This window comes from Tauraco erythrolophus, chromosome 7 (genome assembly GCF_009769465.1).
Source record: "Tauraco erythrolophus isolate bTauEry1 chromosome 7, bTauEry1.pri, whole genome shotgun sequence".
Classification (NCBI taxonomy): Eukaryota; Metazoa; Chordata; class Aves; order Musophagiformes; family Musophagidae; genus Tauraco; species Tauraco erythrolophus.
Genome location: NC_141471.1, coordinates 36,756,874 through 36,784,214, shown reverse-complemented (window position 1 = coordinate 36,784,214; position 27,341 = coordinate 36,756,874). Strand labels below are relative to the sequence as shown.

The 27,341-nt window shown below is 41.1% G+C and overlaps 1 protein-coding gene across 2 annotated transcripts; it reads left to right on the top strand.

Moving 5' to 3' along the window:
• Window positions 1–936: 936 nt before the first annotated feature.
• On the top strand, window positions 937–25,684 carry GSDME (gasdermin E). 2 transcript variants are annotated; one of them, XM_086614987.1, is made up of 10 exons: window positions 937–1,025; window positions 3,567–3,697; window positions 4,827–5,019; window positions 14,851–15,022; window positions 16,032–16,152; window positions 20,457–20,645; window positions 22,623–22,750; window positions 22,867–23,053; window positions 24,559–24,632; window positions 25,454–25,684. In XM_086614987.1, the coding sequence occupies exons 1-10, from the start codon at window positions 937–939 to the stop codon at window positions 25,682–25,684; spliced, it is 1,515 nt and encodes a 504-aa protein (XP_086471113.1). The 2 variants fall into 2 exon arrangements, with proteins under 2 accessions (XP_086471113.1, XP_086471111.1); XM_086614985.1 differs by lacking the exon at window positions 937–1,025 and having other exon boundaries at window positions 3,487–3,697.
• The last annotated feature ends 1,657 nt before the right edge of the window (window positions 25,685–27,341 follow it).

Sequence of the window (27,341 nt, the reverse complement as noted above, 5' to 3'; positions counted from 1 at the left end):
GCCGCAGAGCTCATGCCCAGCGGCTCTTTGACGTCACGGCTCCTGCGCGGTCGTGTTTGGCCTTCGGGGGTTGGATTTCCTTACAACTTGGATTGGCAAGGGATGCGCTGACATTTGGCCAGCCAGTTGTTACCTGCTTCCCCAATTCCCTGTGCGCACTGCTCGGTGTGCTGGGTAATGTTATGGGAAAAAAAAAAAAAAAAAGCTATTTTGTATTTTTCCTGTAAAAGTCAGTGTATGTGTATACAAAATGTAAGAAATACCGGGCAACTGTTGAGAAATTGCTTTTGTGCTGACAAAGGTAAAGACTGATTATTCATAAAATGTTTTCTTTGGATCTAATGTCCCACTATATTGAGTTAGGGAGCTGTGATAAAGGAAAGCAGCAGAGTAAGTTTTGTTTGTTTAAGTAAACAATGAAGTTGCTGTTAATGTCTTTGCTTGATCTCATCACCTTCGATGAATAATCCTCCTGTAGCCCAGGTTCAGGATAATTTTAGATTTCTCAGTAGGCAAGAAAGGTAGTCCTCCTTCCTTTTCTGCTTTCATGCTAGCTATCAATCTGCAAGAGTGAATTCACTCTGACAGGCTTTTCCTACCAGTTTTGATACTTTCTCTTTTAACTCGACCAAACCAAGCACAGCTCTAAGAAAATTTCCAGAGGGAGAAACTGCGAAGGCAGCATTTCCTTCATGCTATGTCTATAGCTGCTGCATATCCATTTAGTCAGGATGCCATCATCCTGGTAGCTGTATTAATGCCCTCTTGTTGGCTAAGAGCATATTCAAGTGCTCTATGTCTTTGTTTTGTGAACCAGTGAAAGAAGATATTTGGGTGCATTTTAGAATTTGTGTTAAAGGTGCTATATCCAAAGAGACATAAACAGGAATTTGGATAGAACATTCTTGCTTTGCAGGTGCAGCTGCACCAGCAAACATGCTCCTTGCAAAGATGTTCCCAGCACAGCAAAGTGTGGGAAACGTTGGCGTTGTCATTCTGAGGCTGAAGATGGTCTTGTCTCTCCTACCTGGTGAGTCTCAGCAGTCCTCATAAGTGTCTGTTGTCTTTCCTGGATGTCCTTTTTCCTAGTCAAAAGCATGGTGACTGGGAATGAAGACAAACCACTATGAATCGGAAGTTCTATAGGGTCGTGTTAATGGTTCTTCTCATGACATTAGTGAGTGTGTAACAGTGCCAAATCATATAGGAACTGTTTTTTGCAATTTGTCTTGTCATAAACTCCTCAGAAATTGGTGGTCCTCTTTCTTTTCAGAGAGTGCTCCCATGTGAGTTGGTTTTGTAGGAATGGGGTCAGAAGAAGTGAACAGTCATGTAAGGCACAGAAATGTTTGAAGAAGGTAATGCTAATGCTCTAATGCAGGCAATGAGAATTGTCTTGGTAGTCCCCTCTGTTACGAATCAGTCATCTGGTTGGTTGTGAAATACAGTGTCACAGAAAAGAAGTTCCAGGGAAAAGAAAACTAATTTTTTGGGCTGTTGGGGAGTTGGTTGGTTTGTTTTGGGTTTTTTTTTCCTGCTGCGGTGAAGCTGCATTGCTTATTCTGTTAAAGTGTTCTCACTGAGATTAAAAGCAGGCAAATTAAGGAGGAGAAATTTAAGAATGCAAAAAAAAAAAAATCAATCTCAGTTTTGAGTTTAGGAAAAGGTCAGAGAACAAGAAAGTCAGTGTAAGTATTCCCAGTGCATATAGTTGGGGCTATGCTGCAGGTTAGTTGCAGCCACAATTACAATGAAAGTCCCAGAAGACTCTTCAGTAAAATGTTACGAGACTTTGAGGTGGTTCAAATCCTTTCCATGCAGGTGTTGTTGGGAAACACCCTTTACTTGCTTATATAGAGAACTAAGAGTAGGCCATAAGGGTTTCATGAGGAGGTAGATACCTCAACACAAATTGGTAGATATTGTGTGGAATATTATCTGAAACGAGATTTGGGAAAAGCTGGTGAAAAGGTAAGTTCCCGTCTGCAAAAAGGTTGGGTGTTTTTTTTATCTGTCCTCCAACTGATATTAAAACATGGAGCCTGTGATCCAACCACTAGTATCTTTGTTCAGTTTTCCATTTTCTGTTGATAATCCTGAGTGCTCACTGCATTATCAGTTTTTGTTTGAATTCTGTTCTAACTTGTTCTGGCTTATATTTGTAAATGACAAATCTAACATCTTTGCACAGCAAGATAGGTAATTAATTGTGGATGTGTGGATACTTAGCTAACACATCTCATGCTCTTAGTTAAACTTTCCAGTCAGTGTCAGCTGAGGAATTCAAAGGAACACTGCCAACTTTAAAAAACTGATTTAATTCTGAAATATCATTAGATGAAGTAACACAGAGTTGAAAAATAGATCTTTCTTAAAAAGGTAAAAAAATAGTTTATTAGGATTGTGTGTTTAGCACTTGTGAATGGTCATTTTTTTTACCATTTCTCCCATGAGTTTAGCCAGTTTCTCTTATTGAAAAAGTTCCTTATAAATACAGCAAAACGTATTGCTTGGGATAAAAGAACCTTACACAATAAAAGGTGCCGATTTTTTTTAATTTAAGGTATTTAAAAGCTAGAATAAGATAATGTATGTAGCTATTTAGCAGAGACAACAGTTGCAAATAACATATGTTCAGTTTCACTGTAGTTATGCTAATGGGAAATAGAAAATTGGAAAACATTGAAGGTAAAAAGATTCAGAAATAAAAGAATCAATCGGGACTTTCCAGGGGCGTTGTTCAGAAACAAAACTTAGTCACAAAGATGCCAGCACAAATATTTGTTGCTTTTTATAGAACAATTTTTATTATCCCTATATATGTTTACTCAGTGTTAAAAAGGTCAAGATAATTTGTGTGAATAATACCCGATTACCTTATACGGAGTAAGATACTTTTATGTTAGGTAATAAAAGAAGGATTCTGCGGGGAGGCAGCCATCCTCTGCCACTGCACCAGTGCTCTCCTCGTCCCAGCCAGTCTCTGCGGGGTGCTCATTAGTAGATGCTTTTTCTTAGAATTTCAGGTAAGCTGTGTAAGTTTGTTTTCTCCCTAACAGATTAATTACCCGCGAGTGTTCCTTGAAGGAACTTTTCAGCTGTAGATTGGAATATTTATTTTCTCACACATTTATTTTCTTTCTTCATTATCTGCGTGGTCATAAATTTCAGACATTATTACTGTAATGTTTATTAAGCCTTGTGTATCATGTTTGCAGTGCATCGTTCTTTGCTTATTCACTGTTGCTTATGTAAAATTGTAATTGGAGTTCTTTCATCTGTTACGGTGAAAACCTTTTTACTTTGGGATAAGTGGCTTGAACTGTCATGGTTCCCAGCTCAGAGTGGAGAAGATGGGGCGAAAACAGTAGCTGTTCCTGCATTAATTCCAATACTATGAGGAGCTTCTTAAAGTGACAATGTAAATATTTCGACTAGTTTTTGAAAAGCAGATGTGTTCTTTCAGGCTTTGATTGATTCCCCAAGATGTTTGCAAAAGCAACAAAGAATTTTGTGAGAGAAACTGACAGTGGAGGTGACTTGATCCCTGTTTCCCAGTTGAACGCCTCGGACAAGCTGCAGCTTCTGAGCTTAGTTACGAAGAGGAAGAAACTCTGGTGCTGGCAGAAGCCCAAGTACCATTTCCTGACAGTCACCCTGAGTGATGTGCTTACTGAAGACAAACCGATAAAACCAGGTAAAGCCATGCTGGGGCAGCCCTGTGATTGCAGATAAAAAGAATGCAAAGCCTAATCTTTTTTGTTATTACACTCAGTTGTGTTTCTAGAGGGCTCCTTTCAGAGGAATGCTCTGAAGTATTCTCCATCCGTGGAAATGAGATGACTGGATCTGTTCTCACTTGACTGTTCTGTTTACTAAAACCAGTAATAAAAAAAAAAAAACGTTTTGCCTAGATGGTCTACTGAAGTTGAGTGCTGAAGGTCATCAAACCATATAGTCCTACTGTTTATTAATTGTCTGCAGCCACAGGATCTCCCCTAGAGTATTTTTAGGGGATTCCAGTATGCGATAGTAGCGTGAAATTATACTCTGCTCCGGGTCAAAAGGGACTAGATAAGCAGTGTTGTCTTGGTGACAGTGGCCCGGGGAATGCTTGCCCAAGCAAGGCCAAGCAAGTTTTACCACTGCTTCCTTTCTTCTTGCACAGATTGTTAAAAATGGTTGACCCTTGGACTTCTTCCTTCATCCAGCTGCAGCAGTCCTAACCAGGTTCTAGGATTAATGATCTGGAATCCCTTATTTCTGGGCATGTCACAATTCCATACAGGAAAATAGATAAGTCTCTAAGTAGATGTTAATTGTAATTGCCTTGGAAAATTAACTGATTCTGAGTCAGTTATTTTGCTTATAGGTATATAAGATTCAGAGTTGTTTTAAGCTAATTAGAACTTGCATTGATTTTCAGTGAGCTTTGGGACAGCCCTGCCATGAGCTATGTCAAGATAGCGGCAAAATATTAACCCTATTGTATAAGCAGGTCTGCTTTGTAGTTTTGCTTTGTAGCTGAAGTAAGTTTCAATCATTCTTTATAAATCTTCCATAGCATCTGAGCTCAGCATTTCAATCACCTGGTGTCTTCCCAAAGAGGCAAAATATAAAAGGTAGGGGAGCGAACATGATGAAAACATGGAGAAAGCAGAAATAAGAGTTGCAGAGCTATAAATTTCAGTATTTACCTGCTCAGTACTGTTCCTTGCCTTCACTAACTTGTCACATTTTCTTTAAGTTTGTGTTTTTCTAATCACTTCAAGACCATTTCAGCACTTCTTTTCACAAAATAAAAATTACTTTTATTGCTTTCCTAGTAATTGTGGAGTCTGACTTCGCAAAATATATGGGGAAGTTTGAAGATGTTGTTCAAGGAAGTATTGAAACTTCTTTTGGAAAGATCAGCCTGGGAGTTGGAGGGAAAGGCTATGTGGAAAACCAGTCCTCGTTTGGAAACCTGAGGAAGCAGGAGATTGACTTGCAGCAACTTATGAAAGATGTCAAGGACAGGTATGTTTTTAATGTTGGGCAGCGGTGATCACTGAACAATTAATTGATTCTGTAGCATTGCCATTGTTTGAGAATTATTTTTATTGTAAGCTCTCATTTTCAGATGATAAATCATATATACAAAAACGAAAATTTCCAGATTTTGAAAGCTTGATGGTCGAATCTTTCCCTTTCATTTTAAGAACATCTCTCTGCAATTTAATCTTATGTATTTGCATGAATTACCATGTGGTACAAGACTCAAATCCTCCCTTCTTTGCATTCCCCTCCCTTCTTTGGGGAACTGCATTGAAACAGTCTGGAAAAAAAATGGATTGGTTTCTCTGTGTTACTGGGGCAAATGCTATGGAAACCGAATTCAGAACTTGTAATGGTCTTGTAAGCAGGCTTTATAATTTCTTGTGTGTGTGTGTGAGTGACTGCTAGAAAATTGGATTATTTGAAGTTGAAGGAATAGCAAAAGTGAGCAAGCACAGTCAATGCACGTTCTACTAGGAATAAAATGCAATTCATAAATCTATTCCTCACTGTTACACACTGTAATAGCTGAGGGGAACTATAATCTTAATTTTACAAGATATGCAACACTTCCTGTCCCACTCTGAAATTGGATTTACTTAATCTTGCAATAAGAAAGTCATGGACCAAAGCCTACTTGGCAACCAGCTGACAAGTCAGAGTCTGCTCTCTGTTGCAGGTCCTGACTCATGGGAGATGAGGGTGATTGGATTTTGACAGCATTGTACCCTAGATTTGTGGCAGGTGGTGTAATGCATTTTAATAGCTTTTGCAGATGCTCTGATAAGAAAGATGTTAGGTTTTTGTTCTCAGTGTAAAAGTTGTAGAAGCAGTGTAGATTTGCTTTAGATACACTGATGTTCTAGAAATAATCAATTCTCAGTTTTCACAGAAACAAATGGCTGTTGTTCTTTTTATCATGAGTGTTCACAAGCCACCAAACTTATTCTAAAAGGCACCTTGCTATCTTTGTACTAAATGCCTTATTAAAAGCAGAAAATACTGGGCTAAATATGGGTACCAGCCTGTAAAATCAGTATGCATCTAGTATCAGAAAAATAGTGTCAGTCAAAATTTAGAATCTTGTTTCTAACACTAGATAGAGTCCTGTAGAAAACCAAACTAGAGTAACTTCTATTTGTATCAGTAAGCTTTTACTTAACTTTCTGCAGTAAGTTACCTCCTCTGTTCAAACAAATAATCCTCCTGTAGTGAATCAGATGTACTTCAGGACATCTTGGGGTTATAATCCTGAATGTAACTAAATACTTAGAAATACGTTATCTTCTTTTGAGTGTGGAAAAGCAGTAGCTCTACATCGATCTGAATATAACTGTAAATGAGGTTAATGTGTGTGCCACTTTATACAAATATACATAGAAACTGTGGCAACGCCTTACAAATGAAATTCCAGTTACTCATTCATAAATATGCTGTGATTTATGATGGATTGTGTCCAAGCTTCTAGCTTTTGTCTCGTTCGTGGAGTGTTGTGTGGAATTTGGGAATTCGGCATTCAGGAGTGCTGGTGCCTGCAAGTTAGTGATTCTTGAATGCAAAGCATTATGGTACTAAGAGGATGTTTACCCATCAGTCCTTGTGAGATGAGAGTCAGCTAAGTGGTGTTGATTTTATCTAATGACATACGTTGCTTGTGCTTGTTTGATCAATTATTGTTTTGTTTATTATTTCTACACATAGAGCCTAATTAAGTTGCATTCTAAAGTGTTCTTGTACTAGGCTGTTTAAGTCAAAGTTGCAGATAAATAGCAGAAAAATCTTTAAAAAAAAAAAGTCAAAGCTGATATGCCTTCTAAACTAAGTCATGTGAATCTTCAAGGTTCAGCAAGCTGGAAGTCCTGAGTGGCAGCAAATAGGTTTCCTGTCACTTCTTATGTGAACCTTCTGAAGGAGAATCCTTCTGATCTTTTGATTAGATTCCAGATGCCACATTGGCCCTCCTTTTCTGAAAAGGGATGACAGCTGAAGGGTGCAGGATGAGATCCTTCCCGATTTGCAGAAGCAATGACATTCTAAATGCCGAACACACTTATTAACATAATATGCAATATAAAAATAAAGTTAAATGGTACTTTGAGGTATAGAATCTTGGCATATTTTATTTTACGTTATTCTAACTTTTCATATTACATTGTACGTGCTAATTCAGAGAGTGCTGTAACATCCTGGTTTTAGGTCAGAGTCCTGTGCCTTTAAGTCAGTGAGATTGCTATGGATTTAAGAATATGTTCCATCTTCCATTTTAAGGCTTTCAGTACTGTCTGCCATAAGATCTTCATAGAGAAGCTGCTTAAGTATGAGCTGGATGAGTGGACAGTGAGGTGGATCAAAAAATGGCTGAATGGCAGGACCCAGAGGTTATTGATCAGTGGTACAAAGTCCAGTTGGAGGTCAACAATTAATGGTGTACCCCAGGGGAGAATACTGTGTCCAGTCCCATTTAACATCTTCTTTAGTCATCTGCGTGACAGGGTTGATGAGTGTACCCTGAGCAAGTTTGCTGATGACACAGAATTGAGAGTAGTGGCTGATACACCCAGAGGGCCGTGCTGCTACCCAGAAGGACCTCAACAGGCTGATCTGGTGGGAACCTCATGCAGTTCAACAAAGGGAAGTACAAAGTTCAGCACGTGGAAAAACCCCAGGCACCAGTACATGGCTGAGGGCTGACCGGCTGGAAAGCAGCTTTGCAGGAAAGGACCTGGAGGTCCTGGTGGACACCAGATTGGACATGAGCCAGCAACGTACCCTTGCTGCAAGGAAGGCCAATGGTATCCTGGACTGCATGAGGAGGAGTATTGCCAGTAGGCCAGGAGAGGTGATCCTTTCCCTCTACTCAGCATTGGTGAGGCCGCACCCGCAGCGCTGTGTGTGATTCTGGGCTCCCTAGTACAAGGGAGAGATGGGCATACTAGAGAGAGTCCAGTGAAGGGCCGTGATGAAGGGAGTGGAGCACCCCATGTTTGACAAAAGGCTGAGAGAGGTGGGACTGCTCAGCCTGGAGAAGAGAAGGCTCAGGGAGCATCTTACTAATGTGTATAAATACCTGAAGGACAGATGGAAAGAGAATGGAGCCAGAATTTTTTCAGTGGTGCCCAGTGACAGAATAGGAGGCAATGGGCGCAACCTGAAACACAGGAGACTTTGTCTGAACATCAGGAAATGCTTTTTCACTGTGAGGGTCACTGAGGACTAGCACAGGTTGCCCAGGGAGGTTGTGGAGTCTCCCTTCTTGGAGACATGATCCTAGCCAGCCTGCTCCAGGTGGCCCCCTTGAGTAGGAGGGGTTGAACCAGATGACCTTCCAACCTCAACAATTCTTTATTCTCCCCTCCAGTGAAAGGGATTATGAGAAGGTTATAATCTCGATAGTTCTCATGGATTAACAAATTCGCTTGCTTGTTTTTACCATTTCACTAAGTTGTGTTAGGTGACTGAAATAGAAGTTCTGAGAGGACAGTGACAGCAGAGAGAAAGAAATAAGACCAAGTGACAGCAGTCATTCAGTTCACATCAGGTGCTGAGAAGTCTGACTGTCACACGTCCATCATTTCACATGAATGATTCCAAACTCTATGACTAGCATGAGAAAAACAGGGTGTTAATAGTTTTATGCTCTGCATGACTGAAAGATGTTTTTACATATTGCACTTTAATATGCGCTTTCATTGATTCAACTGTTGTCCACACTAAGACAAAAATAGATGCCTGTTCCTAATCTGAATACAGTAGAAATTCAGCCCATTTTGTTATTTATTCTTTACAACTCCTTGAGTGTTTATGCATATGAAGAGAAAAACATTCAGTTTTCTACCAAAGGTGTTACATGGGTAATACAAATTCACAGAATGTTATGAGACAGGATAGAGTAAAATCAATTGTGTGTGTGCCTGTGATTTGAAGGATAAGGAGGATGTCAAATAGAAAATAGAGGAGCTATCTGTCACTTGCATTCCCAAAAGTCTCTGGTATTCTTGGGGAAGATGTTCTATGAAGTAACTGTCAGGTTATACTGCAGGGAAAATTGTGAAATGCTTTCAATGAACTGACTATAGCAGATAACTGTGTTCCAGCATGACTGTAAGAAGTAGGTCAGAGAGGTTATATTTGAAATGAATTAACAAAAGAAATATTATGTGTCTGTGCTTGGTGGAAAGTGGCAGAGTGAGATCTGGTGGATTTTACTCTATGGTATTCATTTAGAGGTCTCTATTAGAGAAGGAGCAGAGCTGGGTGAAGGCTCTCACTGTGCAGCAAGCAGCATTTGTATGGAAGGCATGAGACTACTGCGCATTGTAAATGAAGTGGAGAAGACTGAACAAGCTGAGGAATTCTGGGCGAGCGGTGAGAGAGATTTGCAGTCAGTCATGTGGATGTTGTGGAAGAAGTTGCATTTGGGCGAGACAGTGAGAGTGTGCCACCCGTGTCTCTACTACTGGGAGAGGAGGTGTGTTGAGGTGATGTTTCCCGGTGCAGGACTGAAAAGGTTTTTCACTCATGGGTAGTTTGCATTAGGGAAAATTTGTGCAAGCAGGCAACAGTGCTGACTTCAGTGTGAGGATGGATGGAGAGTACTCACAGCAGTAACCATTCTTTTTGGTATTTGTAGTAAATTGGCGAGTACCTTGTTTGAGGATTTGTGGGGTGGGTTACTGAGAAGACTAGACAGAATTTGATGGAAAAAGTGGTCCTAGCCCCCCTCTTTTGTGAACGATCCAATCACACGTTCTATGTCTGAAGGAAAGACCCTCAGTCTCAGCTGTGGGGTTTAGAGCAGGCTCCTGCTTTCTGTGAGAGCCTGCTCTATTGTCAGGTGTTGTCTTGTTTTCTCTTGCCTTCCATTGGTTTCTGCCTTTCTTCCTTTTCCACTTCCAGTCTGTAGCAAATTGCCTTTGTGCCTCTCTATTCTGCACTGCTTTCCTCATGCAAGAATAAAAAGGTTGAATAAAAGTGAAGGAAGCCTTTGCATTATAGGAGATTGGAAATGTTTAATCCAACTAGATGTGGAGAGAGTGAGACCAAAACTCAAAGAAACCCTTCTCTGTTCATGTTTGAACTATAGAATCATAGAACATTTAGGTTGGAAAAGACCTTGAAGATCATCGAGTCCAACCGTTAACCTAGCACTGCCAAGTCCACCAATAAACCATGTCCCTAAGCACCACATCTGCATGTCTTTAAAGCATCTCCAGAGATGGTGACTCAACCACTTCCCTGGGCAGCCTATTCCAATGCTTGACAATCCTTTTGGGGCAGAAATTTTCCCTAATATCCAATTTAAAGCTCCCCTGGTGCAATTTGAGGCCATTTCCTCTCGTCATAGAATCATAGAATCGTTAGGGCTGGAAGGGACCTTCAAAGGCCATCTAGTCCAACCCCCCTGCAAGGAACAGGGATATCTCCAACTAGATCAGGTTGCTCAGGGCCTCATCCAACCGGGCCTTGAACGTCTCCAGGGATGGAGCATCCACCACCTCTCTGGGCAACCTGTTCCAGTGTTCTACAACTCTCATGGTAAAAAATTTTTTCCTAATATCCAACCTGAATCTACCTCCCTCTATTTTAAAACCATTACCCCTTGTCCTATCACAACTGGCCCTCCTGAACAGCCTCTCCCCATCTTTCTTGTAGGCCCCCTTGAGGTACTGGAAGACCGCTATAAGGTCACCCCGGAGCCTCCTCTTCTCCAGGCTGAACAGCCCCAACTCTTTCAGCCTGTCCTCATAGGAAAGGTGCTCCAGCCCTCTTATCATCTTCGTGGCCCTCCTCTGGACCCTCTCCAACTGGTCCATGTCCTTCTTATGTTGGGGACTCCAGAACTGGACGCAATACTCCAAGTGAGGTCTCACGAGGGCAGAGTAGAGGGGGAGAATCACCTCCCTCGACCTGCTGGCCACGCTCCTCTTGATGCAGCCCAGGACGCGGTTGGCCTTCTGGGCCAATCACTTGTTACTTGGGAGAAGAGACCGACACCCACCTCACTACAACCTCCTTTCAGGTAGCTGTAGAGAGCGATAAGGTCTCCCCTCAGCCTCCTTTTCTTCAGGCTAAACAACCCCAGTTCCCTCAGCTCTTCGTAAGGCTTGTGCTCTACACCCTTCACCAGCTTCATTGCCCTTTGGGACATGCTTTAGAGCTGCCAGCATAGTAAATAATTGACTTCAGGAAGGTTATTTACAGAACAAACAATCAGACAAAAACCCATAATCCTTATCCTTTAAATTATCTTTATGTATATAGGCTTATACTCTGTGTGTTGATAATGGGACTTAGCAAAGCAACATCTCATTGTATTTTATATATCATTACTTTTGAGTACTTCAGCTCAGCTTCTCAAGGTGGGAAGGAGAACGGTGTGCAGTACAGGTCACACAGGATCAGTAAGGGCTCCTATACAATAGATGGTGAAAGAGATGGTAAGAGTGATGGTTGTAGAACAAATAAAAGCTCTGAAACGTGACCTGTAAAATTAAAAAATGCAATGCAACTTGTGTGCCTGCATGCATGTGTTCTCAGGAGTTTAACTCAGCCATCTCTTGTTAATTCAGATATATCCCCAATATTCGGAGTGTTATGCTAGCAAACGAGTTCAGCTCTTGCAAAAATATACTCATGGATTCAGTGGCCATCGCCCTGCAATAGTTCAAGCCCTGCTCTGATTGTCAAACTTCAACTCTGCTGCATTGTGCTCTTGATGATTATTTTCAGTGATAATTTAGATAAGCTGAGTATTTGCTTACCTCACGTTGTCTCGTGTTTGAGTCATCGAGAGGAGCAGGATGTTTTGCCTTCTCCAGGCTGCGCCCCAGTAATAACTTGGGATACGCTCATGCGCAACCCTGGAGTCTAAGGGGTTTTATGATAGAAAGTTGAGTGCCAGAAGGCTAGAGGAGGGCGTTTAGCTGTGCTGTCCTAAAATAAAAGGTATTTGTAGCTGTTGGTAGGTATGTACTTTAAAGCTCTGAACCTGGTACTCACTAAGCGTAGTGGGAAGAGGAGAGCATTTCTGCCGGCTTTACAGTTGAACACATCCCCTGAAATCACTGGAGTCTCGGGGCTGAGGCAGCAGCCATGTCCCTGCCACGCCGTGCAGCTCTGTGCAGAGGACCCAGGTTACCTCCGAGACCCAGTGCCCATGGGACCGCGGCATCGGGGGCCGAAGCGGGTTGCTCAGCGCCCCTGTGGCATTAGCATCACCGCACAGACCCCAGTGCTGCCGCAGCTCGTCCAGCGCTGCCTCAGCCTCAGAAACTTCTTCGCCGCGCCTCTTTGCAAATTTACGTCTGTCTTCTGGCTCTTTCGTTCTGCCACTAGTTCTGCATCTGAATCTCAAAGCCAGGAGCATGAAGGGTTCTGAGCCAGTCCCACCTCGGGCACAATTCTGAAGTAGCAGATGGCAGAAAGTCTCTTGGATTATTTTGGTCATTCATTTGTACACACATAAATCATATTCATATGCTTTGTATGTTAACACTCATTCTGAAACTGCAAATCTTTATTTAATCTATATTTTTCTACCACCTTTGCTTGTTTTGTTTCTTTTGCTCTAACTTTTGGGGATACCTGGTGAGTTTGTCATCCTCTAAAGCAGGCAAAAAATATGTCATATGAAAGCAAACAACAAACTGCTTTTGTGCTTCTTCATTGTATTTCTTCCCTGTGACTTCTTAGGGCAAATGTTAAAATTGTAAGTTCTTAGTGCATTAATTTGTATTTTCAAGATGCTTAGCACACCTCTTCAGAATCATAAGTAATTATTATGAAGTGTATGATAGGCTTGATGGTCTGTTATTGTGATAACTAATAGCTCTGGTTTGGCAGACACTTCTAAGAGCAACAGTGTTTGTGATTGCCTGACATTTCTTCAATTTTTGCTTAATCCAAAGATTCATTGCATTCCAAGCATAAAGCGTGGCTTTGCAGCAAAAGAAAAAAAGTTGTATTAATAATCTCAGGAATGTTTGGGGCTGCTTTTCTAGTGGCTGCTGCATTGCTTCAGAGGTATTTTATTTGCCTTGTTTAAACGATCAGCTTTAAGGTTTTCAGACAGTTCATTCCAACTGATTGAACTTTCATATAAGCATGTAACTCTCCAAAGATCAAAAATTGCCTCTGGATATTTTTAATTTAATAAAGAATCAAGCTGACTTCAGACTTATACAGACTGCATAAATCCAAAACTCCAGAATCTAATAAATCTAAAACTTTTTAATTAAAAGTGAAGATATCTTGATTTAAATGAAGTGGAGTCTTTCTGTCGTATTTTTGGGGAGTTGCCATTTAGCCCCATGAATAGCCATTTACAGTGAAAGGGAGGAGAAAAGACTGACTAACTTGAGCCAGGGATAGCAATCTCCTAATCTTCCAGCTGTCTTGCTAGAGCTGTCTGTTCATAGAAGATATGACATCTCATCCAAGGACGTCCAATGAGTAGTTTGCAAAAGTATAATATAATTGACACTTTTTAATCAATTAAATACAGTTAGGAAGTGACTTGAACTGTTACCAGAAAGTCTGTTAACACCCCAGAAGACAAGGTAGTGAACTTTGTCATCTTTTCTTAGAAAATAATCCTCTCGTGTTGTTTGTGGGAGTTCACTTTCTTTCTTATGCTCATTCTAAGAACCTGACTTTAGAAATATCTCCAGCAGCATGTAAATGCACACTGAATTATGTTTTGGTGTGAGTAGGGATGACTTGTTAAGTTGGAAGCATTGGGCTGGTAAAAGGATGTACAAAGACAAGGGTGACAAGGCTGTATGGTGACAAGGAGATAAATGAGACCAAGTTTGGCCAGATGGCTGGAAAGTGGTAAGAATGAACTACGAAGAGGGGAGACTGAGGCTGGGAGCCATGAACAGCTGGTGTCATGTGAGGGTAGAAGATAACAGAGAAACTACATGAAGCGGGGCTAGTGAGCTGGCTGACTGCGGGACAAAGCTGAGAAGAATGAGAAGGAGGGGGAAGAAATAGGACTTGATCTGGTCAGGTAAGAGAGACAAACCGAAGAACTATTGTGAGGAAAAGTGGGGCTTCATTACAAAGAGAGAAACTAAGCAAACTGGAAGATTGTTTGCTGTGTATTTCCTGACTTCCAGTAGCTTGACTGCAACTTCACTCTTTCTGATCAGAGCTTTTGATGTGTAGATAATGCTATTATACTACACGCTTCTTATAGATTATTATAGGTATTTTTGTTGCATGTGCGTATGCATGGTGTATGCAGTGTTGTGCTAGGCTGTGGGGAGTTCATAATACGGACCATGAGCACAGGCCTTTTGTTTGTACTCCCTGGTTAGCTTTTTTGGTTGAAATCATTTTTTTGAGTAAAGACTGCAGGATGTGACCCATTGACTTACTGACACTGCACTAACATGAGACTCTGAAGAGAATGGTTAGCTGGCATCCCCTGCCATGGCCAGGTGAATGTCAGTGTGAGTTCACGGTAGCAGAGGATTCAGTCCAGTGTCCACGAGCCTGGCTGGTTGCTTTCATGTTGCTCTGGAAGCTTAAAGTTGTCTTTAGTTCTCCCTTGCGTTTCTTGCTTAGAAAGTAGCCAGACAACTGCCATTTTTGCTCAGAGTAAGGAATCAAGAATTCAATACATGTATTGGGAATTACTGTGGAATACGGATATTTACTACTACCAAATAACAAAAGAGAACGTAATAATTTTGAGGAGACTGCTCATACAGAAACCATTGTTATGATAAAAGCTTCTTCAAGCAATTAAGAAAAGTTTTTTTCTCAATTCTAGTATTTATGTTGTTAATGGTGTCTTTTCTTTTTCAGAACAATAAATCTAAACAGTAGTTTACTGCAACAAGTAATGGAAAGAAAACGTGAAGTGCTCTGCATCTTGAGAGAAAAGATAATAACAACTCAGAAGTGTACGATATCTGAACATATCCAGACAGAAGAAAAAATCAGTGGTGTGATAGGATGCAGTACAAAAATAGTAAAGGTAAAAGTTATTAAAAATCTGCAAGAAATAGAACATTTGGAGATTATCTGAAAAGAAATTATGATTTCTCCAAATAGACTTCAGAGTATTTTTCATGCTTCCTTAGCATGTTGAACTCTCTTTCTTAACATGTCGAACTCACTGAGCTGCTCAGTTGTGAAGCTTCGGGAAGGTAAAATGTTTTTTCCGTTGCCTCACTGGCAAAAGATACCGTCTTTTAGTGTGAGCCTGGAATGTCGTTTCCATGAATGCTGTCAAATTGCGTTTCAGTTTCTCTGTAGATTCCTGCCTACAGCAGAACATAAAACAAACATAAAACAATTCAGTGAAAGTTGAAGAGCAAAAAGCATTGCTGAAGGAAATGTGTTTGAAACACCAAGTAATCATTCATCAAAAATGTTTGCAGTGTCTACTGAATTTTAATATTTAACGAGAAGCTATTTGTTTTCAATCATGGGAGTAGAGATTAACTGCATTGTGAAGATACCTGAAAAATTGCCTATGAACTGAGAGGGAATTACCAAAGTCAAAACATGCTCATTCGTTGTAAGTTTTTTTTTGAAGCTGCAGATAAATCCCTTCTGTGTACGGGGTGTCTCCAGTAGCAGAAGTCTGGGAGTTGCAGTTCAACAACCCTCTGTGCAAGTGCCACCTTACTGGTACCAGTCTCCAGCTGAGCAAAAGAGGTGTCAGGGTAGAAGAGGGCAGGATACTGAAGTGGGTGCCCGTTTCCTGGTGACACAGTGTTTTGTGTGTGGCGAAAGCTGCACCTGGTGCTCAACTTTGTGGTAGGACAGGGTAGCTGAGGATTTGAGAGCTGCTCTTGGCATTCTGCTTCTGCCTCGCTGCCCATCTTTTTCCTTTCGTAGATGTCAAATGTAATGTGTGCTTTAATTAGACATCATGGAGAATAAAGCACATTCTTTTTCTGTATTTCCTCTAAATTAATTCTGTGTTTAAGCTACACGATAGCTGAATCAGATAAAATGTGAATAAATCTGTCCTCTAGGTTTCAGTGAGTGAAAATGGAAGTATGATGAAGGATTCCAGTGTGATCCTTGAAATTCCTCCTGCAACCACTATTGCCTATGGTGTAATTGAGTTGTCTATAAAGCACAATGGCCAGTTTGGTAAGTATAAAGGTCTCTTTCTGTGGCACACAGTTCAGCTGTGGACAGAGCTGTCTGTTGTGCAATGATTTTCGCATTTCCCTGTGTATGAAGGTGATGACATTGTATAGGTCTCCATTGCCTTGATACTTATTTGTGCTGTGAAACGCTCCTCTTCTGGTTTAGTAATGCTTTTTCATTTGTTTGCATAAATCATAAACTCTGAATAATTTAAGTTTCGAGGGACTACAGGAGGTCATCTAGCTCAATCGCCAGCTCAAGGCAGGGCCAACTTTTGAAGTTTGATCTAAGTTCAGAGTTCAATTATATCCTTCTCTGTTCAAATTTTGAATATCTCTGGAAATGGAGATTCCTTCACCCCTCTTGGAAGCCTGTTCTCATATTTGACTACCATCGTGGTGAACTTTTCTTTCTTTCTTAATAGCTAGTGAGAATTCCCCTTTCTTTAACTTGTCTCTTGCCTTTTGTCCTGTCGTCATACAGAAGAGTCTGGCTCCATCTTCTCTATATGCTTCCATTGGGTGGCTGTGGATAGCAATAAGGCTCTCCCTTAGCAATATTTTCTCCAAGCCGGACAAACTCAGTTTCTCAGCTTCTTCTCATAGATGATGTTCTCCAGCCCCCAGTGGTCTTCGTGGCTGTTTGGTAGATTGCTCCAGTATGTGCGTGTCTGTCTTGTACCGGAGATTCCAAAACTGGACATGGCGCTCTGAATGCAGTCTCCCAAATTGTAAAATCACTTTCATTGATCTTCTAGCTACACTTTTGCCAGTACAGCCCAGTATGCAGCAAACTTCAGTAGCTGCAAGGGCACGCTGCTGATCCTCTCAGATTTGTTGTGCGGGTCTTTTTCTGCAATCTTGCTTCTAGCTAGCTGGCCCTCAGCCCATGCTGTCGCCTTCACCTGTTGTCAGGGACAGTGAGCTGAATATAAATGAACGGTCAAGCAGGAATGTTTAGACAACAGTCATGCTAAGAAAAGAATTGTTCATGAAGTATAGGACTGAAATTTAAACTTTTCTGTCTATTTTACACTTTTCTGTCTGTTTTACACTTTCATATGTAGATTGTTCACAGAATCGTTGCACAAGTGTCTTTGCCATGTTTTCTGGTCATGCTTTACTTATTTCAGGTCATATACTTTCAGGTGTTAAGTTAAAAAAAAGTGTTGACATTGGCTTTGGCGGGGACTAGTGACGCTGCTCTGCAGAATCACCTGAGTTTTTCTTTCTTGTGTATCCTCAGTTAAACTCACTGACCTAAAGAAGGTTTCAGACGATGCTAAGCAAGAAAGAAGGAAATCAGATGGACTGTGCAGGGCTGAAAGTTGGAAAGGACTGATGTGGAGAGAACAGGAGATACGTTGAAGAAATAATTGAAGTGCAGTTGAGATTTAAATCCAGGATACGCTTTATTTGGATAAGAAATGCAGAAGATACTATCATTCTCCTTCAACTGACTTCTGATATTAAGGAAGTCTGTAGGTTCAGGAATATAAGTAAATATCATGTAACCTGTAAAAAAAAATTCCGAAATGCAGAATTGCTCTGACATAGACTGAACACAGAGATATACCAGAGGGCATTGACTTCATAGTCATAACAGAACTGTAATTCAGAGCAATCAGGTGTGGTTAAGGCTATCTGACTACATAGGTGTATAGCTGATAGCCTGCTTGCGTGATTTCTAGGTGGAAATTCCCATGTCCTGCTAGCTGATAATACATGGGTCTTGTTAGTGATCTGTATTTCTCAAACAACCTGTCTTGTCTCCTTTTTTTTTAATTTGTGCTCTCTTTCCTTGCCTGACTGTCATTGAGAAGGTAAAGTGCAGGAACTAACAAGAAAATTAGGGATTGGCTAGCAAGAATAAGTATGGTGGAGCCTAACCTTCAACTTCTTAATGTTTGAGCAGTGATCAGTGTCTGTGGAGGTAAAAATAGCCTTCGAAGTTAAATCCAGAGACTGATGTAGTCCTTTCACATGAGACTGAAAGTGACCAGTAGCAGGTGTAACATAATGGGATTCTCTTCACATATAATTATGGATTAAGGTCCATGTAAGTTTGGGGTTTGTTGTTTCTTTTTCTTTGCCACTCACAGTGCTATTCTGTAAGGAAGAATGGTATATAAACTTTCCTAAAAATGTCCTGGCTAATGTGACTAGTTGTTGTTGGACATTAAAAATAAAAGGGAAAAAAAATCTAATCCTTTTCCAGTTCCTTTACAGTATTATTTTCCTGTAATCATTCTGTTTAATTTCTACAGGCTAATTTTCCACTATATTTAAAAGCTGTTCCTGTTAAAAGGCTTTGCAGTTTTGTGTCTCTAAAATTTCACTGCAAGTCCTCTTGTTCTTGCTTTACAAAACAGGAGGTATGTTAGCACCGGGCTGATTGGCTTTGTTCTATTCATTGCTATATATTTGTGACTTGCATCCAATGTTTTTAAATTAAATTTTCCTAATCTTTTCAGTTTATCCCCGCAAAGAAGTCTCTTTGCCTTTGATTGTTTTCATTGATCATCTCAAGTTTTCTTCCATTTTTGTTCATGTTTCTGAATAACTAACAAGCTCTAACTGCACTAGTGGAGGTTTGTCATTAATGGGTGTAATAGAATTCAGTAAATATCACAGTATTAATGTATGGTCTTTCATTTATTTTTCCCTTTTTTTTAAAGCATATGATTAAATTAATGAGATATAAAATGAATTAACAGTCTTATTAATATAAAACTTTCAGAATCCTGTGTTTTCCTCTGAATTGAGTCCTCTTACAAGATTTAACAGCAGGGTCTGTGTCTCTTAAAACTTCTGAGGTGATGCTGCGTATTGATTTCCCTCATCAGCATCGTTCTGCCTTAGGAGGGCAGGTAGTTTATCAGCACTGTCTTCCTCCTTCAGGGTTCGTGTGAAAGCCTTATTATTACCCATGAAAGTAACATGAACATGGTGGCCTTATAGTGCCGTAGCTGCTGTCTGGAGTCTTGTTGCTTTGGGAAGTTCTTTAATTTGTGTTGATCGCTTTCTGCTCCACTGTAGCTTGCTCTTCTCTGTGAAGGGTTGTGCAGGCATAAAGATCTCTGTCGTCTTTCTTTCTCTGTGGCAGAGATGTCTTTGTCTGCTCTCCCTTTGAAAAAGCTTTTTGCTGATGGAGTGCTCTCTGTGCTTTCTCATCTGCTTTGAATGTCCTTAATTTGGTGAGACAGACTCTTAAAACTGCAGCAAGGTTATATTTGGGTTTTGTGCCTGGTACATGTGAACACTTGCTTGATTAGTTACTTTTTTTTTTTCTTCCCTCCCCTTTGCTGTCAGGTGTTAACTTTAAAATTGAGTTTCTCTTGCTAGCCTGCTCATGTTCTCAGACCTGCTGCAGAGGGCCAGGGGTACGGTTTCAAATCTTACATTTGCACCAATAAAAGATGATCAGAATATGCATAGGGCTTTGATTATATTCTGCATCTTTGGGGCACAGTATTGGAGGCCTGAACACAGAACTTGATATTCCAGATTTCCCAGCGTACCTCTTACAAAGGCTTCCTGTGTACCTTCCAGGAGCCCCTTAGCATCATCACGATGGAGGCATTGGGGTGGCAGGAAACTGCAGTCCTGTTTGGGTGGGGTCAGCCAGTGCTTGTCATGAAGACGAGGCAGAAAGGGTGATCCAGCCAGGCCGTGTTATTTTCTCCATTAAGTTATTGCAAAGAGACAGTGTATTGCAGAGTGGTTCTGTTAGTGAACATGCCTGGGTGAAGTCCTCTAGTGACTCTGGAAGCCCCCTGTTTTCTACTTATCTGGAGAACTTGAGGAGGGACCTGTGGCTTGGCTGAGAAAGAGGAGTCTTATCAGTGCCGTGACCAGAAGCAGCTCTGTGAGGGACTCGGAGAGTTCTTCTGAATCTCAGAAAGTGCTTTCCTGTGTCTCCGTCATGAGCGGATCCTGTAGCCCCCATAGCAGCACATCTCTTAATTGGTAGAAAATGTGAAGAATTCATACCTGCATCTCTTGTATGCAGTGTTCCGGTTTGCTGTGTCAGTGAGAGGTTTTCGTGTTATTTGCTGTCTACGTTACTTTAATTCACAGGAGCTGGTGTCACATTTTATGGGTGGTAGCTGCACCACAGGACCTTTGTTCTGTGCACGCTGTACCAAACATCAGGGCTGCAGTAATGTTTGGTAACTCACAGACGTAGCAGCAGACATGGAGAAATCACGTGCGAGGATGCTGCATAATAGAAGCAAGCATCTCATTCAGTAATTGCTTGTGAATTTTATTAATTTTTTTTTTAAATTTAATTTCTAATTACAGAATTCTGTCTGCTAGATGAACAGCAAGGAGGATTTGAAAAAGAAAGCACTGAAGGTTCAACTTATCCCCATTCCGCAGGATTCAGAGATACTTTGTTTCTCTATCAGCCAGATGCTGTTGATAATGAGAGGTACTCTGGAGCTAAAAACCTCATTCCCAGCGATGCTTCTTTAAGTGTATTGAAACAAGGTATTACCAGAAATGCTTGACATGATTACCTTACAGCCAGTTAAGCAACACGATAGAAGGAAGTACTCTGGTACAATAGTACACAAGAAATTATGTTAGTTCATTTTAATAGCCCTTATCAGGAACTCTTGGGGGAATACACTGAAAGAATAGAAAAATTTACTTCTACAGTAGGTATATGCAGTGGACTGTTCCCTAGGAACATTCTGAATCCCTTTGTCATAAATTATGATCTTACAAAATCAGGTTTTTATGCCCGTTCTGTTACATTCCAGATAAGCTCTATAAGATTAGTTTAGATTTATGCTTTCATTCAGAAAGGGTCACTGAAAATATTTTCTCATTATTTGGAAGATACTCTCAGTAAAGCTTCTCAGTTAAAGGTTACTTTAAGTCTCTAAAAATACAAAGACATCTCTCCTGCCTTCACTTAGCCTCATTATTTTCTGAGAAGCTTTGTAGAAATCTTCGGTATCAGCTAAGGCTGATGTAAGTGAAGCTTCCAGATTGGTATAATGGGTGAGGCACAACTTGTTTATTCTAGAGATGTGGAAGAAAGGGGCAGGGTTGTCACCAGAGGAATGAAAAAAGGGAAAACAAATCGAGGCCTCAGAACACGCTTTACTTTTCATCAGTTCTTGATAGAGTCCTTACAGCTGGATCCAACGATGAGCATCACTTTTGTTACCTCTAAATTTCACCCTTTGTTCATGACTGGTCAATAGACTAACTGTGACCAAAATAGATATTTGTTGTCCTGAAGTAAGTTGTCATTCTCCAATGTAGACTTGTTTGAAAGGCATAACTGTGTCTCTGTGTGCATATAAAAACCACTTACTTGTGAAAGAATGGTATGCCACTGTTTCATTTTTTCTTTTAGCTTGATATACCTTTGTGTCTTTCTTGCTTAAGAGGTTTGGAGATTTCTTTTAATTAATTAACCTGAACTGTCTCTCTGAAAAAAACTAAAAAAATTGTTTCTACTACAGCAATTTAATGTAGGTTTCCTCTTCTGTTATTTGTATAGACAGTTATATGATTGCATCAGGTAAAAAAAATATCTGCCTGTGACTGGTCTTTTTTTTTTTTTTTTTTCTTTCCTAATGAAGTAATTTTTAAATATAAAAGGCATCTTTAAAGAGAGCATGTTTCTTGACCGGAGTGACATGAAGGGAAATTTCTTTTAAACAAGGTTAAGAGCACTTGCATGCCCATATTTTTGGAATGTAGAAAAACACATTCCAACCTTCCAGTTGGCATTATTGACTTGAAAACTTATTTTCTTTGGCAAAGGGGTAATTTCATGTCATAAAAGATTTTGTTTTTTTGTCATTGTTGAATTGTGGGGAAGGAAGTGCAGTGAACTCTCTTGTGCTCCTATTGTATGTATTGTAATAGATTCAATATTTCAGTCAAGAAGAGATTTTTGTCCCGATTTTTGTAATAATAATCAGGTCGAGAGTGAAGAGTTGTAATTCTTGATGCACCTGATGAAATATGAGGACAATAACAATTCAGGATCACAAAAGGAACTTTTAATTCTGTGTGTGGACTCATACCATTAACTTTGTAATTAAACCACAGATTAAGAAATAAGGCTATGAGCAGAACTCTTCATTCTGCCTTATAAATGAGCATTGTCTGGAGATGAACTTTCAAGTGAGAAACTTAATATATGGTTAGTTCAGTTAACATTAAAATACTGACTTCTAAAATACTACAAATATTGAACACCGAATGTTGTTCCTCAGTAACTGTTCTTCTTTCTTAGAATTGTCATTGATGCATCATTGGCTCCTTAGGGAAATATCACCAGATGTGTTCCAGCCTTTCGTTATAACTTGTGATGATGGAAATCAGGATGTCAAGATGATGTGATAAACGAGCTTAGGAAACATATAGCAAAAATGGAAGCTGTTTTTACTGGCGTTTATGTAGCAATACTTAGTTTTCATTTTTACGGCTTTCTTGGGAAAGATCTGTCACAGTTGAAGAGTCAGTTCCAGCCCTTTGTGAAGCTGCCGGAAGACAAGCAAAGAGCTTTGTATAAAACCCTTTGTGAATTCTTGCTCCATGAAGAAATGGTAGCTGCCCTGGAGGACGTGGTAAGATGAAGAAACTTTTGCTTGCTTCCTAAAAGTAATTTCGCAATAGAGCTAGCATTCTCTTTTGCTTGAACCTTTTTCTTTTCAAGAAGTTTTACTTATTTTTTTGCTTCCAGGTAGATGATATCTGCACAGGAGACAAGCCAGATATGAAGGGGTTAAAATCTGCACAACAGCGAGACCTGATTGACTTCTTGCAGCTCTTAGGGTGCAGTTTACAGAGTGAGCTGTTGTTGCAGAAATTTCAGCCTCAGGATGAAGAACTCTTCTCAGCTGCTCACCTCCTCATCAGTGCTATCTCTGGTATGTCATGAACGAAGAGAAGAGCCCTTTCTTTTTTTTAATTTTCCTTTTAGAAGCTGTTTCTGAGTTAGTGTTTGTGGCTCTTTTTGAGCTGAGTGAACATAATTTATTCTGTTCCTTTTTATGGGTTTGATACACCATGCTTAGCGTTCCTGGCTGTGAATTAAATTCAGCCCTCAATGACTGACAGATTTTGCTTGTAAAACACACATTCCCCCAAGATCACTCAAGTCTCCTTTCTGCTGAATACGGGCATTTCCAGTTTGGCAAGATAATTTCTCTTGTTGCATGCCAGAGTTCTTCCCGCCTAAACGCTGAGAATTACAAATTGGGTGTTGTCTTCTGTGTAACAGCGTATAGTGTAGAGGTGCAAACTATATTTAGCAAAAATGATTTAACATAGAGACACTGCAATTAGAGGGTTGTTTTGCAGCTGAAAAGGAGATTAAACATAAATGTCAAACAAATGCCATGCTCACAATCTAGTTGGCACCACAGTGTTAATTAAAAGCTACCTGCAAAGTCCAAGAGAGACTTTCCGGGCTTTTTCTCCTCTCATACATAAAGAATTTCCTGACATTAAGATAACGAAGGGAAGTCCAGTGTGGTATTAGTTAGATGTGGCACTGTGCAGCAAAATGTCAGCGTGCATCCGTATACGCACAGTACCCAGGTAGGAAAGCTTAACTCATTTGCAGAGACAGAAAAGAAATAGAAAACAGAAACCTGCTGATGTGGTAACACTTGTCAGATGCTATTAACAGCAGGGCGCAGCTAATTGAGCGTGTTGCATTAGCACCTGGCTTTGGACATAATGCCTGCTGCTAATGTCCAGGCGTAAATGCAGTTGGATCAAGAATCAAAAGCTGTTTTATGCCTGTTGCTTCTATTAGGAATTACAGCCTTTGAGTTACACAGTTGAAGGACACCCCAGGGATCATTTAGTCCATCTCCCTGCCCTAAGGCAGTCTCAGCTATGTTGTTCCCCTCAAATTGTGTTTTTGCTGAAGTCGGCATCTCATACAGATTTTCAGAGCGGGGGTTCTTGTTTTATTCAAGGCCTAAATTATTCATCCAGCCTGCAGGCTCAGAGTGGAACACTGGGGAGATACTTAGGGAGGAGACAAGAATGATGGGGAGGAGAATCTCCTTTCCTACGAGCTGCCTTTTGTCAAGGGCAGGGATAGTCCGTGTGGGGCTTGTATGCATCACTCATCCCATTTTATTCTGTGCTCTGGGAAGTAGGCAGAAAGGGGCTGGATGAGCCTCTTCCAAATGTCCAGCAGAGCACATGTGACATCTGTCCTTAGCATTGAGTCACTTTGGTCTCCAGCGTCCATTTCACAAGGTGCTGTGCCTGCGGGTGGGCCTCAAAACCGCGGCTCATCTGTCTTTGCACAGCAGGAGAACCCCACAGAGCTCACTGTTAATTCCCCTTTCCAGCAGCCAGCCTTGTGCAGTGTTCACTGGAAACAATCTTTTCCCTTGTAATGTTTCCTTCTCAGAGCTGCCTGATTACACTCTTGTCCTGCTGCGTGCCTGCTGTGATCTCCAGGTTGTTCCGGCACTGTGTTGCTTGGTGAGTAATCAAAATGTGACTGTGCAGTGTGTGGGCCCCAGCAGCAGTAATGACTGTGGTCTCTGCCTTACTGTGTTTCGCACCCAAAAAAGAGGATGTCAAGCTCCAGTGTGAATTCCAGCCGTAGGCGTTGCTTAGGCAAGGTCAGAGTCTGACAGTGGCAAATGATGCAGGTAATTTACTGCAGGTGGATGCCTAACTTCTGCAATGTTTCTGTATTTGGGAGATTTCGTGGGTTGTGAGCAAAAAAAAATTGTAACTTAAGCCTGAAATTTAATGTACGAATAGTCTCACTAGCCCGTTTTGCCATCTCAGTAACAGTAGTCACCTGCCCTTGGGAAACTGAAATTTCACTTCGATAGCAGCAGCGCTTGGGCCTTGGCAAACTGTGAAGTTCCAAAACTCTGCGGCCATTCATTGAAACTGCTGAAGGAATAGGGCAAGGCTTTTTTTAAGCTTTTTAAGCTCACTGACAAAAATAATAATAAAAGCCTTTAAATATGAGGGGCAAGGGGAATGCTACTGTTTGCTCAGAGCAAGAGCAGGAGTTAAGTGTGATCTGCAGTGAGAGAAGTTGAACTGGGGGAAAGTGCAGTAGGTGAGATGTTTCTCCTTAAAGGGTGCCATAGAGCTTTGGTTCTGGATGAATACGTCGTACTTGTCAAGGCTAATAGTAAAGGGAATCTTGCCCTTCTGCCGCTGTCTTCTAAGCTTGCCAGTGGTTTTGTAAGAAAGAACTGAGCTGTGTGATGGCAGGAACAGCACTGCTTGGAAAGCCTTGTTAATGCCTCTGTCTTTTGCTCTCTCTCTCATAAACACAGCCTAACATCGCTTCAGCTGATGGCACTGTGGTGCTGAGCAGTCCTTTGGTGGCTCCTCTCACTGACAGAGGAAGATTTGATGTTGTGCAAAGGCTGTTTGCTTCATCAAACATTAATTTGGAAATGACAGAGTCTTCTGTAAAAGCTGTAACTATGAAAGAACCTAGATTCCTCCCACTCGTTCTTTACGTTGCATTGTATGGATTTTTTGCTTTAGGTGGGAATGTATAGCAGCTTTTTTGAGTATCCAGTTACTGCTCTAGCCTGTTCTTTCTTCTGTAGCATTGTTGTGTCTGAGCTCGCAGTAGAGCTGCTCAGCGGAGCACTTGCCGCAGCCCAGCCGGGCGGTGTGGAGGGCAGGGAGGGCTCTGCATGCCTGGGCTGAGTGCGCTGCGCTGCCGTCAGCTGTGCTACTGCTCTGCAGCTTCACTGAGCGTGTCTGTCTGCGGCCGAACGTACGTAAGTGAGGGATGAAGGGGAGGGACTAAAAAAGACAAACCTGGAACAGAAATTGAACATAGCTGTTCTGGTGGGTGTCGGATCTGCAGGGCAGTAGAAGCCTGATTGCTCGCATTAATATGCGTGGGAGGAAACTGCCAAGTACAAACCGCTTTTTGTAAGCGAGCAAACAAGCAGGCTCTGGTTCTGCGACGCAGTCAGTGTTTTGCTCGTTTAAGACTTGATGTGCAGAGTTCCTTCTCTGAAGCAAGGGGAATGGAGGGCTCTCAGGTACTGATGAGGTTTTCACTTATTAAGTGTAGTTTGGCTTTACGGATGTGAACTGCATACGGCAGGAAATAAAAAACCCGTCTTTTTAAAAAACTAAGACCACCTTAGGGATTTATGCCTCTGTACAGCATTTCTGTTTTCTAGTAAGTTTTTATTCACCTTAGCAAGTTTCAGCTGTCGAATTGCATTCTGAACTTCCCCTTAGAGGTACAGTGATGCCTTTTGGTGTGCACACATGAAACGTCCCTGCTGCACTCCACAAAAATGATCGTTTTACCCATATGACATTGTAAGTGCGGATGTTTTGCTTGTTTCTTTGACTAAGAGCAAAGTGTTAGGAAAGCACTTTGTGCTTTGGACTATTTTGCCTTTTTTTCATCGTAATTTTTTGTAATCATGTGGATGGGACAGAAATGCAGCAGAGATGGCTGTAAATATGGGCTTGGGAAGATGATGTTCCAGGTAAGTGGAATATCGGTACTTGCAGATAAGATTGTGAGACGGCTGACAGGCAAACAGGCAGGCACCAGTTGAGGGGGGTGATCAGTAACAGGCCCTGCAGCTTAGCTGGTGGGTAGGAGTCCTCAGTTCAGTTTTCTGCTCTACTCTCGCATGGTGTTGAGCAGATTGTCTAAGAGGTCTTTAAAAACGCGTGTTGTCAGTGAAGCTTTCCCCAAGGAAGTAGACTTTGCAAAAAAGCACCGTGGTACCCTTCCATACCCCGGAGAGCGCAGGGCAGCCTTGCACGCTGAGCTCTTGGTGTTTGTGTGTCTCATCTGTTAGATGAAGCTGGTGCTGTTGCCTGAACGTTGCACTGGTGTTTATGGAAATGTCCTGTAGGAGGATGGAAGCATGTTACTCTGCTTCTGGGAGAGATGTGTCTTTGTAAATGGGAAAGTCTTCTTTTGCCAGTCACTACTCAAAAGTTGCCTCTGTAACTAAGTAATTTTTGAAAAACTTTCTATTAAACTTTATGTTAAAACAATAGAATGCACTTCAGTCTTGGTTTCGTCCTTTTATGTGCTCACTGTTGAGGGGTTTTCCAGCTTTTCTCTATTTGGCAGCACTTGTGTGACCATAGAAGCACCTCTAGACCAGCAGGTAGCACTAGGATGGCCTTTTTGGAACTGAGTGAGCAGCACAGCTGGAGGAAAAAAAC